Consider the following 17,080-nt stretch of genomic DNA (forward strand, 5'->3'; position numbering starts at 1 on the left):
AACTCCCTGACAGGAGGGGGGAGCTGGAGAGGTCGGGCTCTGCTCCCAGGGAACAGGGACAGGAGGAGAGGGAACGGCCTCCAGCTGTGCCAGGGGAGGGGCAGGTTGGATATCGGGAACAATTCCTTCCTGGAAAGGGCTGTCCAACCCTGGCACAGCTGCCCAGGGCAAGGTTGGAGTCCCCATCTCTGGCAGGATTTAAAAGCCATGTGGATGTGGCACCTGGGGACAGGGGTTAGTGGTAGCCTTGGCAGTGCTGGGGAATGGTTGGGCTCAGTGGTGTCAGAGCTTTTCCAACCTCAGTGATTCCATGACTCTATGACCTCCTGAACTTTCTGTGCACCCCTGGGGCCACCCCTGGAAAGCTCAGGGCAGACCCAACCTGTGGCACCCACGAGAGTCCCGCTGACCCCAGAGCTCCTCGTCCTCAGACCTCAGAGAACCCAGGACACATGAACTCCTAAGTCCCTGACAGCTGGACACACAGGACTGGGAGGAACCTGAGGAATCGGAGAATTCCAGGATCACTGAGGCTGGAAAAGCCCTCCCAGCCCATGGATCCCCCCCATGCCCCATCCCCACCCTGTCCCCCAGCCCAGAGCACTGAGTGCCACTCCAGGCCTGCCTGGGACACCTCCAGGGCTGGGGACTCCAAACCTCCCTGGGCAGCCCCTGCCAGTGCCTGACCACCCTTTCCAGGGAGAAATTCTTTCAGGTGGAAGAGCCACCACAGTTTAAAGGGCTGTTTTAGCTTTTTTGTCCTTTTTCATTCTTTCTGGAGGATAAAGAAGCCTGAAAGTGGTTCCCCTCTCTCATTTCCTCAGTGGTCTCTAATTCAGAGCTTGTCAGCTGCTCCTTGGAGGTGCTGGAGGCCCTGCTGGGCTCTGGGGGGGGCAGGAGCTCCTCATCTCCACATCAGTGCCGAGGGGTGACAGGGGCTCAGACATCCCTTTCTGCAGAGCCCTCAGGGTAGAGGGACGTGAAGAAAAGCCACACTCTGCTGGCCCAACCAGCTACCCGTGCTGGCTCCCCCTCCAACGCTATAATTTCACTCCTTCTTGAGTTACCAGATTGTTTCCCAGATGAGGCAGGACTTGAATTTCTAATGCAAAAACTGTCAAAAGGCTCCCAAGCCCCTCTGGGGTTCTCTCCTTCCGCTCCTGAAATGGCTGGGAGACAGGAAGGGCAAATCCCTTTTTTCTCCTTTGCCAGTTGCCTGCACAGGACACTGGTGGGAACTGGTGGTGGGTTTATCCTAAATTGTGGTTGGATCCATCACTGATTCTCCTGGGCCATGACCACAGGGGCTGGGGCTCAGTTACAGATAAGAGACCTTCTCCTCCTTGGTTCCTACAACCACCCAACCTCCAGTGTGAGGGAAAAGGTCCCAGAGGAAGGTCCCCTCCTGCCCCTGCCCCTGTCCCTGTCCCTTTCTGGCCAATGACAGGTGCACCCATGGTAGGTTTTGTGCCAGGACCCTGCTTCCCAGGGGGAATGGGGAGTGATGGGAATTGTGGCAAACATCCAGGGAGTGTGGAAACCTGAGCAGTGCCCTCCTAGGAGCGTTTCAGGTGGGGGAGATAAGGATCTGGTTCAGGTCTGTGGCGACATTGTCACACTTGTCACACAGAGCTCCCTCCCCCTCCCGCCCTCGGATCCACTTGTCTGTCTGTCCATCTGTTGGGCCTTGTTATGACTTAAAGCCCCGGCTTTCTGAGGGTGGAGGTGGTGGTTGTGGTACATCTGGACAGTGTCCATCACCACGGGTCCCACATCCCTGCCGAGACCTCTCGCTATGGAAGTGACACCAACAAAATGGGGGACAACGCTGCTCCCACTGAGGGTAACAGTGTTTTCCCACTTTGGGGAGACCTTGGAGCCCCTTCCAGAGCCTGAAGGGGCTCCAGAAGAGCTGGAGAGGGACTGGGGACAAGGCATGGAGGGACAGGACACAGGGAATGGCTTCCCACTGCCAGAGGGCAGGGAGAGAGGGGAGATTGGGAAGGAATTGTTGGCTGGTGAGGGTGGGCAGGCCCTGGCACAGGTTAGGCAGAGAAGCTGTGGCTGTCCCTGGATCCCTGGCAGTGTCCAAGGCCAGGCTGGACGGGGCTTGGAGCAACCTGGGCTGGTGGGAGGTGTCCCTGCCCATGGCAGGGGGAGGAATGGGATGAGCTTTAAGTCCCTTCCAACCCAAACCTTTCTGGGATTTATGAAAAACACCCTTTTGAACATTGCAGAGTGATGGGCAGGTGGGACTGTTCCTGGTGTAGAAACAGGAGGGGAAGGATGGGAGCAGGAAGTTGACAGGAGCTCAGTCCTATGCACTGCTGGAGGTGGGAAGAGAAATCCATCCATCCTTACCTGAATTGCTGTCCAGCCTCGGCTGCCCTTCTAACCTGCAACACAGGGAAGGGCACTGTTAGGAAATGGATCCTTTTATTTCCCATACAGTGAAAAATCTACTCCCCCATCTCTTATTTCTCCAAACTGGACTCCCCTAGAACTGCACATCTGGGGATGCACAGCAAGCCCTCCGAAAGGCAAGTGGAAAAATGCTGATCCCCAGAGCCCAGAAATCCCAGCATGGCCAGGGTGGGATTGGCCATTCCCAGTCCTCAGAGCAGCGTCAGCCCACAGGCTGCTCAAGACCTTCTCCTTGAGGTTTGAGGATCTCCAGGGGTAGAGACCCCACAGCCTCTTGGAGCAACCTGTGCTTGGCCAGCCTTGGGGAAAAAAAGTACTTTTTATGTCCAGACAGAATTCCCAAGTGCCTGTTGCCTCCTGTCCCCTCCCCCGGCACCTTGGAGAAGACTCTGCCTCAGTTTTCTTTAGTCTCTCCCACCAGTTCTTTGCACACATTGATTTGATCCAAGTGCTCTCAGCCCCCCCAGGAGTCACCTTTATCACTGTCACAGGGCAGGAGTATTCCACAGAATCCCAGAAGTTTGGGTGTGAAGGGACCTTAAAACTCATCCCATTCCAGCCCCTGCCATGGGCAGGGACACCTCCCACCAGCCCAGGGTGCTCCAAGCCCCGTCCAGCCTGGCCTTGGACACTGCCAGGGATCCAGGGGCAGCCACAGCTTCTCTGGCCAACCTGTGCCAGTGCTGAAACCCAATTTAAAATTGGATGTCTCTAAGAAATTTGATGGGGCAGCAAACTGTGCTTTCCCAGCAGTTTGAGCTGATTCCAGCTCTTTAGTCCCTTTTCCCACGGAGAGTCTCAGGTGACACTGTCCTGGGTTCACGCCCTGGGCACCAAGAGGCACGTGGTCCTGGAGGAAGGGCAGCAGAACCCTGCTGCAAACAGGGACTGCAGGACAGCCCTGGCAGAGCCACTGTCCCACCTGGAGTGACACCCGGCAGAGGTGAACACATGGGCACGCAATGCCAGGTTCCAGGCTGGGGGAACACTGAGGCTGAGGTGGCTTTGCCAGCTCCCAGCTGTGCTCTTCTGAGCCTGGAAAACTCGTGGGCGTCTCTGGAGACGTCTCACGGACGTCTGCTGGGTCTGCGATCCCAACCACAAGCCGTGGAGCCAACTTGGAGGCCTCCCGGATGATTTCATCCCCCTGAAGCTGTACCAAGTGTGGGGATGTCATTGTCTCCAGCAGGGAGGAGAGTGCTGGGATTGATTACCAGGACCCAGGGAAATAGGAAATAACTTCACAAAGAAACTTCTGAGGAAGCCCAGGGATGACATCCCTAGGAATGGTTTGAAACTGAGAGAGGATCAGTTTGGATTGGAGATCAGAAAGAAATTCTTCCCTGTGAGGCCCTGCACAGGTTCCAGCGAAGCTGTGGCTGCCCCATCCCTGGAAGTGTCCAAGGCCAGGCTGGACTGGGCTTGGAGCAACCTGGGCTGGTGGGAGGTGTCCCTGCCCATGGCAGGGGTTGGAATTGGATGAGCTTTAAGGTCCCTTCCCACCCAAACCATTCCATGAATATTCTCTGAACCCCATCACAGCGGAGTTCCCGTGAGGACCAGCATGTCCCTTGTCCGTGTCTGTAGGAGCTGGGGGATCTGTGAGCTGCCAGACACTGAGACCCTCACCACGGGGTCTGGAGCAGCCCCCACGGTGCCCACGCTGAAGGGCCGCACTTACATATTGATTATTCCTCTATTTCCCTGCCAGATTTTACCTCACTGACTCTGGGACATTAAGAAATCACTTTTTCCCTGGCAGAGAGAATATTTACATTCCACACGGAGGCTTTTGGATCCAGCTCTGCTTTTGGACACACATCCCAGCCGTCCCTCCCCGACTCCGATGAGTAACGGCGTGGTTTGTGTTACATCTCTGCTCCCATACATCATATTCCAGCTCCTCAGAATCCCCCTTCCCCTGTTTCCCATGCAAGATGCAATGCATATTTGGAAAAACCAGATGGGTCATCTGGTAAGCATCTAAAATATTCCACTGGGGAGGAATGTTCTGGGGCAAAGAGGGTCCTGTGACTTGGAGCCAAGGAGATTCTGCTTTGGAAACTCCTGTCTTAGCCAAAACCAGGCTTCCTACCAAGTGCTCCTTCATACCAAAATACTGGTGGGCAAAGGAACAGAGAGCTTCCAAACACCTGGGTGCTTTGCAGAACTCACTGGATGGGAAAGCTCAGGAAAACGAGCTCCTTTTTGGAGAAACGTGAGATGTGCTGGCTCAGCACAGCCAGAGGGAAATGTGTGTGCCTGTAACAAAATAAGGCTAAAAAGTCCCAGTTTGTTGACGCTGGAATTAGGTTTGGCTCAAGCCAGACAAATGCCTGGGCTGATTCAAACCCCGCCAAGTCTGCTCCTCGTGTTTGGGTCTGGAACATGGAAAGCAGAAGCCAAAGGAGCCCTGAGCGAGGTCCCGGCCCCGGGACGGCCCAGGAGGAGCTCTGTGGAGCACGAGGTGGGGAGCAGAGCCCGGCAGATCCCCCTCCACCCCCACCCTGCACGGGGGTCTGAAAATCCTGAGGCCACCACGATCACTTCCAGCTGGAATAACTCCTGTAGGATGTGCCGTGGATTCACTGGCACCGGAGATAAGGTCTGGGGGGATTAATGTGGAGACCAGGGAGAGAGGGGCGACAGGGACCTCCTGTGACGCTGATGGCACTGCCCACGTGGGATGGCCATTGGCACAGGGGCTCTGGACACTTGGCCAGCCAAGGTCACTGAGGGCAGGGGCTGGGCAGGTGATGGTCTCACCACTCAGACACTTCACTGGTGACACCCCCCACACTTTGGGTTTTGTCTGATCCATCCACCTGAGCTGGATTTCCCACAGCACCCAGAGCAGTTCCTCCTCCTCCTCTCACACATTTCTGTGTGTGACCTTTGCTGGAAGAAAAACATCCCTGAAAGCTGAACACACACAGCAAAGGGACCGTGGCCGTGACATCACCCCGTGGCAGATGTTGGAGAGAGGGACAGTGACTGGAGCTGGCAGGAAAACCTGTGGCATGGGGGTCCTTCACCTGGAGCCACCTGCACCCAGAGCCATCCACCTGCATCCAGAGCCATCCACCTGCATCCAGAGCCATCCACCTGCATCCAGAGCCATCCACCTGCATTCAGAGCCATCCTCCTGCATCCAGAGCCATCCACACTCATCCAGAGCCATCCATTCTGCATCCAGAGCCATCCACCTGCATTCAGAGCCATCCACCTGCACCTGGAGCCATCCACCTGCATCCAGAGCCATCCACACACATCCAGAGCCATCCACCTGCATTCAGAGCCATCCACCTGCATCCAGAGCCATCCACCTGCACCCAGAGCCATCCACCTGCACCCAGAGCCATCCACACACATCCAGAGCCATCCACACACATCCAGAGCCATCCACCTGCACCCAGAGCCATCCTCCTGCACCCGGAGCCATCCACACTCATCCAGAGTCATCCACCTGCACCCAGAGCCATCCACACTCATCCAGAGCCATCCACACTCATCCAGAGCCATCCACCTGCATTCAGAGCCATCCACCTGCATCCAGAGCCATCCACACTCATCCAGAGCCATCCACCTGCACCTGGAGCCATCCACCTGCATTTGGAGCCATCCACTTGCATCCAGAGCCATCCACCTGCACCCAGAGCTCCTGGTGGGGCTCCAGAGATGGTGAACACACAGAGGAGCAAGTCGCAAAACACTTCCCAGCTCTGAGACACGTCTGTCCCCTCACCTCGGTCCTTCCCATTCTGCAGCTTCCCTGTTTCTTCTTCGTCTTCTTCCTCTGCTTCAGGAGAAAAAGAAAAGAAAAAAAGCTGACAGGAGACAGGTGGGTGAGAGAAGAGAGAGAATCATGGAATTGGAATTGTTTGGGTTGGAAAAGCCGTCCCAGACCACTGAGTCCAACCATCCCCCAGCACTGCCAGGCCACCACTAACCCACGTCCCCACGCGCCACATCCACATGCCTTTAAAGTCCCTCCAGGGATGGGGACTCCACCACCTCCTTGGACAGCCCCTTACAGTGCCTGACAACCCTTTCCAGGAAGGAATTCCTCCTGGATTTCACTGGTTTCCTGGTGAGAGCTGGGGGTTTGTTGTGTTTAACTGGGGATAAGCAGAGTGAGTTTCTGGCCAGGCCTGTATTTGCACAGCAGAGTGGCAGCAGGAGGTCACATTCTGCCCCAGCTGTGGCTCTTATCTTGCTTCAATGAGACCTGTGCAAACAGGTGATGGTTGTCCTGAGGGAGATGTCGCTTCTGCCTCCACACACAGAGCAAAGAAAGGGAGAAACCCTCCAGTGAGAGGCACAGCTGGAGAACTGGAGGTGTTTGCAACGCACCTGGTCCAAGGGACCTGATAAACATGTCCTTTGTGGCTTTGAGAGCAGGATGGTGAAACACAGGGGTCACACAGCCCACGCCCACTCGGCAGTGGCTGCAGGGGGTCCTTAATGTGGGAGCCAAGGAGAGCAGGGACAAAACCAAATGCACTTGGAATAACCAGAAGTGTGACCTGGAGCTCAGCGTTGGGTCTTGGACTTGCCTCCTACGTGAAGACCAGCACCCTGGGTCTTTAGGTTCAGACAGAGTAAAAATGGGATCAGTGTTCCCTCAGAAGCACAGGCAGCATGAGATTACTGTGTGGATTATTGAGTGGCCCTTGAGGACATGGGTTAGTGATGGCCTTGGCAGTGCTGGGGGAACAGCTGGACTTGAGGGTCTTGGAGATCTTCAACCTCAGTGATTTTGTGATTCTGTAATTCTGTGACTCCAGGATTCTGTCACAGAATCACAGAATCTCCAAGGATCATCCAGTCCAACCCCTGGCCCTGCACAGACACCCCAGCAATCCCCCCCTGTCCCTCAGAGCATTGTCCAAACCCTCCCTGAGCTTTGGGGCTGTGCCCATTCCCTGGGCAGCCTGTTCGGTGCCAACCACCCTCTGGGAGAAGAGCCTTTCCCTAGGATCCAGCCTGACCCTGCCCTGACATCACTGCAGGAGAAGGCAGGAGAGGCCCATCAAAACATCCCGGGAAGCCTCCCAAGGACGGGGTGACACTGCAGTGTCCCCCTTCCAAGGGAATCTGTTCCCTGGGCTGGAGCAGAGGCACCAGAGGCACACAGAGGGTGGGAGGTGCAGGCACTGGTGCCTCCCAGACCCTCCCCACACCCCTCCTGTGGCTGCACGGGGGAGCTGGGCCGGGGGAGGTGTCTGTTCCCACAGCTCACCTCCGGGACAGGATGTGTGAAATCCCGCTGGCTCTGTCAGCTGAGGATAACTCATGCTTTTCCTAATTTACACAACCATCTCAGACATTTCAGGGGAGCCTTCCTTGGTCTCTGCCTCTCCTCGAGCTGGAGCCTGCCAGTACCTCCATTTTCACTCCATTCTCACCCCCTTGTGATCCACACGGCTTTGCACATCCCTGACACGGCTGGGGGCCGGTGACAGGACCCAAGGGAACAGCTGGAGCTGTGTCAGGGAGGTTTAGGCTGGATTTAAGGAAAAGGTTCCTCTCCCAGAGGGTGTTTGGGCACTGAACAGGCTGCCCAGGGAATGGGCACGGCCACGAGGCTGCCAGAGCTCAGGGAGGGTTTGGACAACGCTCTGAGGGATGGGGGGGATTGCTGGGGTGTCTGTGCAGGGCCAGGGGTTGGACTGGATGATCCTTGGGGGCCCAACTCAGGATATCCCACAATTCCATGATTCTACAACACCTGCTCTGCTATGGAAAACAAAAAAATCAAAGGCTGCAGACCCTGCTCTGGGCAGGGGTTTGTTCTCCGTGTTTCAGCCGCGGGGGAAGCGCTGAGGTGATTTATGGGAGGAACAGGCGGCCCTGCCACGGCACTGGCGGTGCTGCTGTCAACCATGGACAACTTTATTAACTCCCAGCTGCCTCCACAGCCAGGACACGGGGCTGGAGAGGGGGAATTTACTGCTGGGCAGTGAAACATCAGCCCTGTTTATCACTGTGACGGCTCCATCACGGGCAGAGCCTCGCGGGGTCTGTCACGGACCCCGAGGAGTCGAGGGGGGATTGTGAGACACAAGTGTGGGTGCAGCACAGGGCTGGGGGAGGTGGAACAGGGGCTAGGAGGGTCCATCTGGACACAGAACACCTTCCTTCTTCCTTACCAGCAAAGGCAGCCCAGGGACAGAATCCCAGGAGCGCTTGGGTTGGAAAAATCCCTCATGGATCATCAAGTCCAACCTGTGACTGATCCCCACCTTTTCAACCAGACCAGTGCCATGTCCAGTCATTCCTTGGACACCTCCAGGGTTGAGGACTCCACCACCTCCCTGAGCAGTCCCTTCCAGCGCCTGACCACTCTTTCCATGAAGAAATTCCTCCTGGAACAGGCTGCTGGAGCACTAAATGGTCACACCCCCATTGCTGACAAGGCCCGAGGCCCACAGGACACATCCCTCGGTGACGCAGGACCTGCTCTGGTCCCACCAGGGAGTTCAGCTCCCCTGGCACAGAGGGAATAATTCTCTGCTTTCCACATCGTTGTTCAATAACAAGGGATGCAATTGGCCTCATGTACATTCTATAAATGTGGTTACAGTGTCTGACAAGGATTCATGGCAGAGGGTCTCACCTCTGCCCAAGTACTGCAGGACTAAGCAGGAATTTGGGGGGACACACTCCAAAAATCTGCTCCAGCTTCTGACTGTGTCATTAATGGGCTCTGGCTTCCAGAAGTGGGACTGGGAGGTGGCCCCTCTCCCAGGAGATGCTCTGGAAAAGCAGCTCCGTGCTGTGATCCACGCTCTGATCAATGGGAGCAGCAGGGAGGGGATGGGGGTTGTCTCCATGGTGCCACTGGTGGGAACACTAGGGCTGTATCCACAGGGTATTGCCCTCCCCACCAGGGATAAAACCAATGGGAAGTCTCTTCAAAAGGTGTTGGAGTTCTCAGTGACACAACCATGGAATGACTGAGGTTGGGAAAGCCCTCCAAGATCATCGAGCCCATTCCCAGCACTGCCCAGGCCCAAGGGTGTTGGCTCTAAAAATGATTTTTCATTGAGAACACAGACACACAATCTCAGATGATTATGCTTTAGTTTTAACAAAAAAATCTCCAACCTGTGGCTTCCATTTCTCCTCTTCCTGTGCTGCTGAATCTTACCTGAATGCAGCTCCTTCACCAGCGAGGACATGGTGTTGGTGATGGAATCGGCCGCTACCAGCAGGTCATTGCGGAGGTTCCTCCTCGTACCTGGGGCAGAGCAGACACACAGAAGTCAGGAATCACCTGTGCCAGCTGCCACTGCCCCAGCTCCTCACGTCACCGTGCCTTCCCTGGTCCCCACCAGGTCCTCCCAGGGTGGTGCTGGGACACCCCCAGTGCCACTAAAGCAGCAGAGATGGGGATTTGCCCTGGCACAACCCATCTCTGCCTCATTCCTCTGCCTCCTGCTCCTCTCTGTGGCACGGCAGCACAAGGGCACAGACAGCCCCCCGTGACAGGGGCCAGGGGGTGGCTCCTCCTCTGGGCAGAGTCACTCTCGGTATCACTGAGGTTTGAGTGGGATAAAAGCTATTGGAGTTGTCACCCCCCCTGCACGGCTGGAGGAAGGAATCCCCTTCCTCAGTGTCACACAGCTGGGGGACTGGCACTGTGCTGTCCCCACGGTGACACCGACCTGCCTGGACATCCCTGTGCTGGAGGGACCTGCCTGTCCCACCAGGGACCCAAACACGGCCACGGCTGGGCCAGAATGTCCAGCACCAGCACGGGGACAACACTGGCACCGGGACCATCTGACTGGCTGCTGCCCAACAGAGATGGGTGAGGGATGATGCCTGTTGCCTCTTGTGATGCTGGGAACACAGGGATCCTCTTGGATCATGGCGGTGGCTGCCCCATCCCTGGAAGTGTTCAAGGCCAGGTTGGATGGGGCTGGGACCAGCCTGGTCTGGTGTTCCCCTGGTGAAACAGCTGGACAACACTGGGATCCCCCCTGGACACCTCTGTGCAGCAGCCCCTGGAGCCCTCCTGACTGGGACTTTCAATGATTTTATTACATGAAAACATCGCCATTTTATCCTGTTTCCTGTGTTCTCCACTGGCCTCGGATTTGCCTGATTTTGCGTGATTAATATGAAATAGCACTAATTGTGCAGACTGCCTTTCCGGAAGGATCGTTCCAGGAAACTTATTACAGAGTCTGGAGACCACTTTTTTTTTTTTTTTCTTGGAAGAGTTTTTCTAGTCACTGAATCAGCCACCACTGTGGTTATGAGGAGAGGAGTGCCCACCTTTCTGGTGGCAGCAGTGGATCCAAGAATTCCCAAGGGATTGTTTTCTTCTTTGTTGAGATGATCAACAGCAGAATTGATTTTATAACTTGATGGCAGCCAGAAACCATCAGGATGTTTTATGATAATACTGTCACACTTGGTGATCTCCAAACACCAGTCTTGGTAATCCTCTACTAAGTGGAAGATCAAGAGATCACCTATGGAGGAAACTTTTCTAACCTCAAAACTGCCTGATGAAGATCACTGGAATCCAATCCTTCAAAGGTTTCCTGCTCTAGAATTTTCCACACTGATGGGGAAGCTCACAGATCTGTGCCCTGGGAGGAAAGATGAGCTGCTGGCTTCTCTGCCCACTCCAAGGTCACAGAAGAGGTGGAACAGCACCCAGAGCTTCACTCCCTTCTGCTCCTCTCTCCCACTGTCACATTTAATAAGAATCTGGTGGATATGCAAAAGTTAGCATAAATAATGTCAATGTTTTTGTTGAAATGGCCCATAAAATCCGTGCACTGAGGGATGTCCGTGGATTTGTTGTTCCAGTCCCCACCACGCTGCCGGGACGTGGCTGCAGCACGTCGGCCCAGCCCTGAATAGTTTTCTACAACACCTGGTTCGTTGCAGCGCATATTTGAGAGGCTGTCAGGTGTTAAAAACCTGGAGAAACCACAAGTTTTCACTCTGGGCGATATCGGCAGGTCCTGACGAAGGAGTGTCGTTAGGGGAGAGGCAGCAACGAGCCCTTGATTAATGACCTCAGCTTCAGCCAGGAGCTCCAGGAAGGCTCTGGTGGCTGCAGACCTGCAGGGAGGGGTTTGCCTTGTCATGGCTTCTGTACCTTCCCAGGAAAAGGCAGATGGATATGGAGCAAACAGGGATGCCCAGGGAAGGCTGGAAAACGAGGGGAGATCCGGCATTTTCACGTCCTGCCATCCTCACGTGGTCGTTACTCCGAGCAGCAGATCAGCGCCTGGTCAGGCTCACGGTGCTGCTGCTCACTTCACGTCCTGGGGAAAGAAAGGGATCCTGCACGGGGGGAAGGACAGGCAGCTGCCAAAGGAATCAACGGAGAGCTCTGGGCTGCACCACCAAACTTGCTGTGGAGATGAAGAGGAGGCGACTGGACCACCCACAGCAACAGATGGAGCGCTCGCCTCTGGTATTTGGCACCCTGCCTCCCTGGAAATGCCTGCTCTGCTGTCGGTGCTGGGAGTGCTCGGAGATGAGGAGCTTGCTCCTACCGATGGGACGAGGAAAAGGCGCCTCCTTCTCCCAGAGGGGCTGTAGATCTTGGAGAGGACGTCCCCGTCACCGGCCGGAGCTCTGGTGAACACGCAGCGGCCGCTCGCTGTGCTGAGGACTCCAGGGCTGAGGGCTCCCGGTCCTCACTGCAGCACCAATTTAACACCAGTTCAGAGTGTTCACTGGCACCAAATGAAAGTGTTCACTGACACTCCTGCTCCTCTGCTGCCATTTCACAGCCTCTTCCCTCACCTTCTGCTCGCAGCAGCTCATTTGGGCAAAGGGGAAGATCATTCCAGATCATTCCAGGAGGATGTATCCACTGAGCACCTGATAAATGCAGACTGCTATTTAAAATCTGTTTGGTTTGGAGATGCAGTGTCAGTTCTGGGAGGTTTATTTCCATGTTTGGTTTGTTTGGAGAGGGAGTCCACCCATCTGACAAAGGGATTTGATGCTTCTATTCACAATCTTCCCTCCCAGGAATGAGAAGCCACCTCCAGCTCCGTGACTCCACATGAGGTGACCTGTCATCTTTTAAAGACATAAACCACCTCTGCATCGAGGTGAAGGCTCTTGTTCACTGCATGGGACTGGCCACGACTCCTGATACCCAGTGGGATTTCCCAGGAAGCACCATGAGGTCCACAGGAAGAATCACAGAATTACTAAGGCTGGAAGAGACCTCCAAGAACTGAGTCCAACTTCTGTTGATTGCTGCCCACCCCTTGGCTTTGCCCACACATGGGTGAAGTCCTCACTTGTGCTTTAGGGAGAGGTGGATTTTCTGTCCTTCTTTCTTTCATTGCCACTGACAAGAACAGCAAAGATGAGTGGATGTCCATTTTCAAAGATGTGATGTTTAGAAGAACCTCCACATCTGTCAGAGTCGGATGACCAGGCCCTGCTGCTGTTTTTCTCACAGCTCCAACTCCCAGGATGCTCCTGGAGCACTAAAGGTGAAGAGTTCTGGACCAAGATGGGCAAAAGGAGAGAAAGGAGCGTTTAAACCCCAAGTGCCAGCACTGAGAAATGCAGGGTGTGGGCACCCCTTCCAGCTGGGAGGGGCTTCCTTCACCAGGAGTGGAGCTGAAATTAGGTAGGACTGAAGAATGACCAATTCCCCCTCCTCTGCAGTGAAATGGTCACTGAAGGGAACATAATATTTGCCAAGTCTCTTGACACCAGATTGACAGTCCCATCTTTGCTTGCTGCCTCCTGGCATCGCCACGGCCAAACCTCTTCCGTGTTTGAGGCAGGGGCAGCGTCTGCACCGAGCTTAGCAAGTTTCCACCTCATCTGCACCGAGCTTAGCAAGCGTCCACCTCATCTGCTTGTCTTCCTATTTTGGAGCCCCTGTGAGCTGACACAGCTGTGACATGGAAAACGTGGATTTTCCTGAAATGTGTGACTGTAAAACTTCTTTATGTTTGAAAGTAAGAGCAGCAGGTGAGTCTGAACTCCCACTGCCCACAGAGGGTGGGGGCTGAAAAAGCGTCTGCCCACTGCTGCTGTTGGCTAAACACTCTGCATTGCTGGGCTGCTTGTTTTCCCTCTTTTCACTCATGAAACTACTTTTTTTCCTCATAGTTCAGTCACCAGATTTGTAAATATGACCAGTTTGTAATGTTTAATTCTTAAACTACTTGTGGGCGTAACTTGCTGGGTTGGAAGATCCTTTCCTTGCAGGGAAGATCATCCTCACAGTAATAACTTAATGAAGTCCAAAATATGCCCCCAAATCTTTGGTCTGGGGAGCAGGAAAGGGCTTTGTAATCACTGTCTCAGTATGGTGAGTTATGTGTCTGTTGAACACGGAACCATGGAACGGTTTGGGTGGGAAGGGACATTAAAGCCCATCCAGTTCCAACCCCTCCCAGGACACCTTCCACCAGCCCAGCTTGCTCCAAGCCCCGTCCAGCCTGGCCTTGGACACTTCCAGGGATGCAGGGGCAGCCACAGCTGCTCTGGGCATGCCTGTGCCAGGCCTCACTCCCTCCCCGGGAAGGGATTCTCCCCGATATCCGAGGTGCATCCCCATCTCCCGCAGTGCCGTGCGGTCGGACACTCCGCGGCCGTGCCCCGGGGGGTGCTCAGATCCTCACCTTGTGTGAAGGCCTCTGTTCAGATCCTCACCTTGTGTGAAGGCCTCCTGCACGTCCCCCCCGACTCCAGTGAGCGCGTCCTGCGGGCCGTGGGTGGGGGTGGACCCGGCGGAGCTGGATCTGACGGGCATCGGGATGGGGCGGCCGTGGGTGGGCGAGGGCTGTGCCGAGCCCGCCGCCTGCGCCTGCCGGGAGACACCACACACACCTCCCACGTTACACACTTGGCTCGCTCTCTCTCCTCTCTCTCTCTTTTTTTATTTTTTTTTTTTTGGTCAATGGCTAAAAATAATTCTGCAAAAACAAACAAACAAACAAAAAAAGGAACGTGCAAGAAAAGGCTCTGCCCCAGTGAGTGACGATGTGATGCACGAGCGGGGGGTGCCGTGGGAGGACCCTGTGGTGGAGGCACAATGGGTGCAGCACTTCATTGATTCATTTCAATGCATTTTAATAAATCTGGATACTTTTATGTATTTTGCTTTCATAATTTCACACATTTCATGTTTTAAGCATTTATACATGTTACGTATGTATTTTATGCATTTTTATATATTTTATTTATTTTCATGGATGTTATGTATTTTTATATTTTATCTATCTTTATTTAACTTTACTTATTTCTAACATAGTGAATTTTAGGGTTTTATTTTAGATTTTCTTCCAGCCCAACCCACCCCATCTCTGCTGTGCCACTCCAAGAGCCTCAAGAGCAGCTTTGCTCCAGGGGTGCCGGTCCCTGATACAGCTTCTGGTGCCCTCCCTACTCAGTGGCCAGGGACAGCCCCAAGGGTCTGTCAGGTGCTGCCTATGGACTCAAATCCCACTGGATTTCACACCAAATCCCAAACATACACAGAACCACTGAAGGCTCAGAGGAAACTTGTGCAATATTCACTCTGGAAAGCTCCCACTGGCTGCCAAGTTTCTGCCCCAGTAAAGCCTCCAGAGCTTGACTGAGGGTTGGGCACTGGTGTGATGAGAGGGACTGTTGTGAGGAAAAGGGAAGTACAGGAGAGGGCAGAAATGGGCTTATTGGCTCTGTGTTTTAAAAAAGTATGAGCTCAGTATGTCCTCAGTGTGTGGTGCCCACGGGAGAGGAATGAGAAGGACCCACCAAGTGATGCCCCTCGCTGGGCATTTAAGGACCTTTGCAAAGAGACTCACAGGATCCCAGAATGGTTTGGGTGAGAAGGGACCTTAAACCTCATCCAGTGCCACCCCCTGCCATGGGCAGGGACACCTCCCACCAGCCCAGGTTGCTCCAAGCCCCATCCAGCCTGGCCTTGGACACTGCCAGGGATCCAGGGGCAGCCACAGCTTCTCTGCCCAACCTGTGCCAGGGCCTCCCCACCCTCACAGTCAACAATTTCCTCCTGATATCCCATCTCTCCCTGCCCTCTGGCAGTGGGAAGCCATTCCCTGTGTCCTGTCCCTCCATGCCTTGTCCCCAGTCCCTCTCCAGCTCTCCTGGAGCCCCTCCAGGCTCTGGAAGGGGCTCTCAGGTCTCCCTGGATCCTTCTCTTCCCCAGGTGAGCCCCCCAGCTCTCCCAGCCTGGCTCCCACTGTTCCTGGCTGTGCTGCCGGGTGTTCATGACCTGTGACTGTATTTATATTTGCGTTTAAGTGATGTCCCCACACTGCCACCAAGCAAAGGCCACCTGCTCCTCACCAGCCAGGGACTGAGGGCATGGAGCCGCCCGGCCCCTCAGAGCCCCTGCTGGAGTCTGTGCCTTTGGTTTGTGGCCTTTCCTAAGCCTGCTCATGGCTGTGACGTGCAGCAGTTACCGGGGCAACACGGCTGGCGCAGCGGGGACCGTGCGGTGACACCGCCGGCACCGCGACCATCGGTGACAGTGCCAGCACCCTGAGCGTGGTGACACCGACAAGGACCCTGTACAACGGTGACACTGCCGGGACCCTGTGCAAGGTGACACCCCTGACACCCTGCACAGCAGTGGCACCCCCAGCACCCTGTGCCTGGTGACACCGCCAGCACCCCGTGCGACGGTGACAGCTACGGCAACCCTGCACAGAGGTGCCACCACCAGCATCTCAAACAGTGCTGACACCCCAGCACCCTTGCAATGGTGACACCATCAGCACCCTGCACAGAGGTGCCACCACCAGCATCTCAAACAGTGCTGACACCCCAGCACCCTGTGCAATGGTGACACCACCAGCACCCTGCACAGAGATGACACTGCCAGCGCCCCTCACAGCAGTGACACTGCCAGCACTCTGTGCAGTGGTGACGCTGCCAGCACCCCATGATGACACTCCTAATGGTCACACAGCCAGTACCCTTCCAGTGGTGACACTATCAGTGCCACATATAGCGGTGACACCACCAGCACCTCCCCAACAGTGACACCACCATCACCTCCTCTAACAGTGACACCACCATCACCCCTCTAACGGTGACACCACCATTACTCTGCTAACAGTGACACCACCATCACCCCCCTGATGGTGACACCACCATCACCTCCCTAACAGTGACACCACCATCACCTCCCCAACAGTGACACCACCATCACCTCCCTAACAGTGACACCACCATCACCCCCCTGATGGTGACACCACCATTATTCTGCTAACAGTGACACCACCATCACCCCCCTAACGGTGACACCACCATCACACCCCTAACGGTGACACCACCATCGCCCCCCTGATGGTGACACCACCATCACCCCCCTGATGGTGACACCACCATCACCCCGTGACGGTCCCACGGGAGCTCCCGGGGCTGAGATGCTGCTCAGAGTGGACGCAGCTCCGGCTCATCCCCCACTCCCTGCCAGCCCCAAGCTGGTATCTGTAGTAACACGAAAACCCAGTCGTGTGGAAAATTGTCATTTTGAAACTGCATTAATTAATTGGGGATTGAAAGGCGTGAGTGACGTGTCCTTGTGACACAGCGTCGGAAGGGACGGGACTGCAGGAGGGAGACGGCGCCTTTCCATGGAAAAATCTTCCAAAAATGCACGTGTCACACCAGCAGCTTCTGCTCCCTGCAC

The 17,080-nt window shown here is 55.1% G+C and overlaps 1 protein-coding gene and 1 long non-coding RNA gene across 14 annotated transcripts in view; both read right to left on the minus strand.

The window, feature by feature from the left end:
* Positions 1 to 17,080, minus strand: part of DTNB (dystrobrevin beta) — a 140,553-nt gene that overhangs the window by 1,180 nt on the left and 122,293 nt on the right. For 9 of the 12 annotated variants that reach the window (XM_050330863.1, XM_050330861.1, XM_050330862.1 and 6 more), the window contains 4 exons: positions 14,089 to 14,242; positions 9,578 to 9,667; positions 6,170 to 6,223; positions 2,362 to 2,396 (listed from right to left, as the gene is read on the minus strand). In XM_050330863.1, the coding sequence (XP_050186820.1) occupies positions 2,392 to 2,396; positions 6,170 to 6,223; positions 9,578 to 9,667; positions 14,089 to 14,242 (303 nt within the window). In that variant the 3' untranslated portion in view covers positions 2,362 to 2,391. Of the gene's footprint in view, positions 1 to 2,361; positions 2,397 to 6,169; positions 6,224 to 9,577; positions 9,668 to 14,057; positions 14,243 to 17,080 lie in introns of all 12 variants that reach the window. The other 3 variants (XR_007630746.1, XR_007630745.1, XM_050330864.1) reach the window with 3 other exon arrangements.
* On the minus strand, positions 5,326 to 6,154 carry LOC126648168 (uncharacterized). Of its 2 annotated transcripts, XR_007630748.1 has the most exons (3): positions 5,891 to 6,154; positions 5,771 to 5,830; positions 5,326 to 5,710 (listed from the first exon to the last, which is right to left on the minus strand). It is a non-coding gene; the product is annotated as an uncharacterized LOC126648168 (long non-coding RNA). The 2 variants fall into 2 exon arrangements; XR_007630747.1 differs by having other exon boundaries at positions 5,326 to 5,830.

This window comes from Myiozetetes cayanensis, unplaced genomic scaffold, assembly GCF_022539395.1.
Source record: "Myiozetetes cayanensis isolate MyiCay16 unplaced genomic scaffold, myiCay2020 scf45, whole genome shotgun sequence".
NCBI lineage: Eukaryota > Metazoa > Chordata > Aves > Passeriformes > Tyrannidae > Myiozetetes > Myiozetetes cayanensis.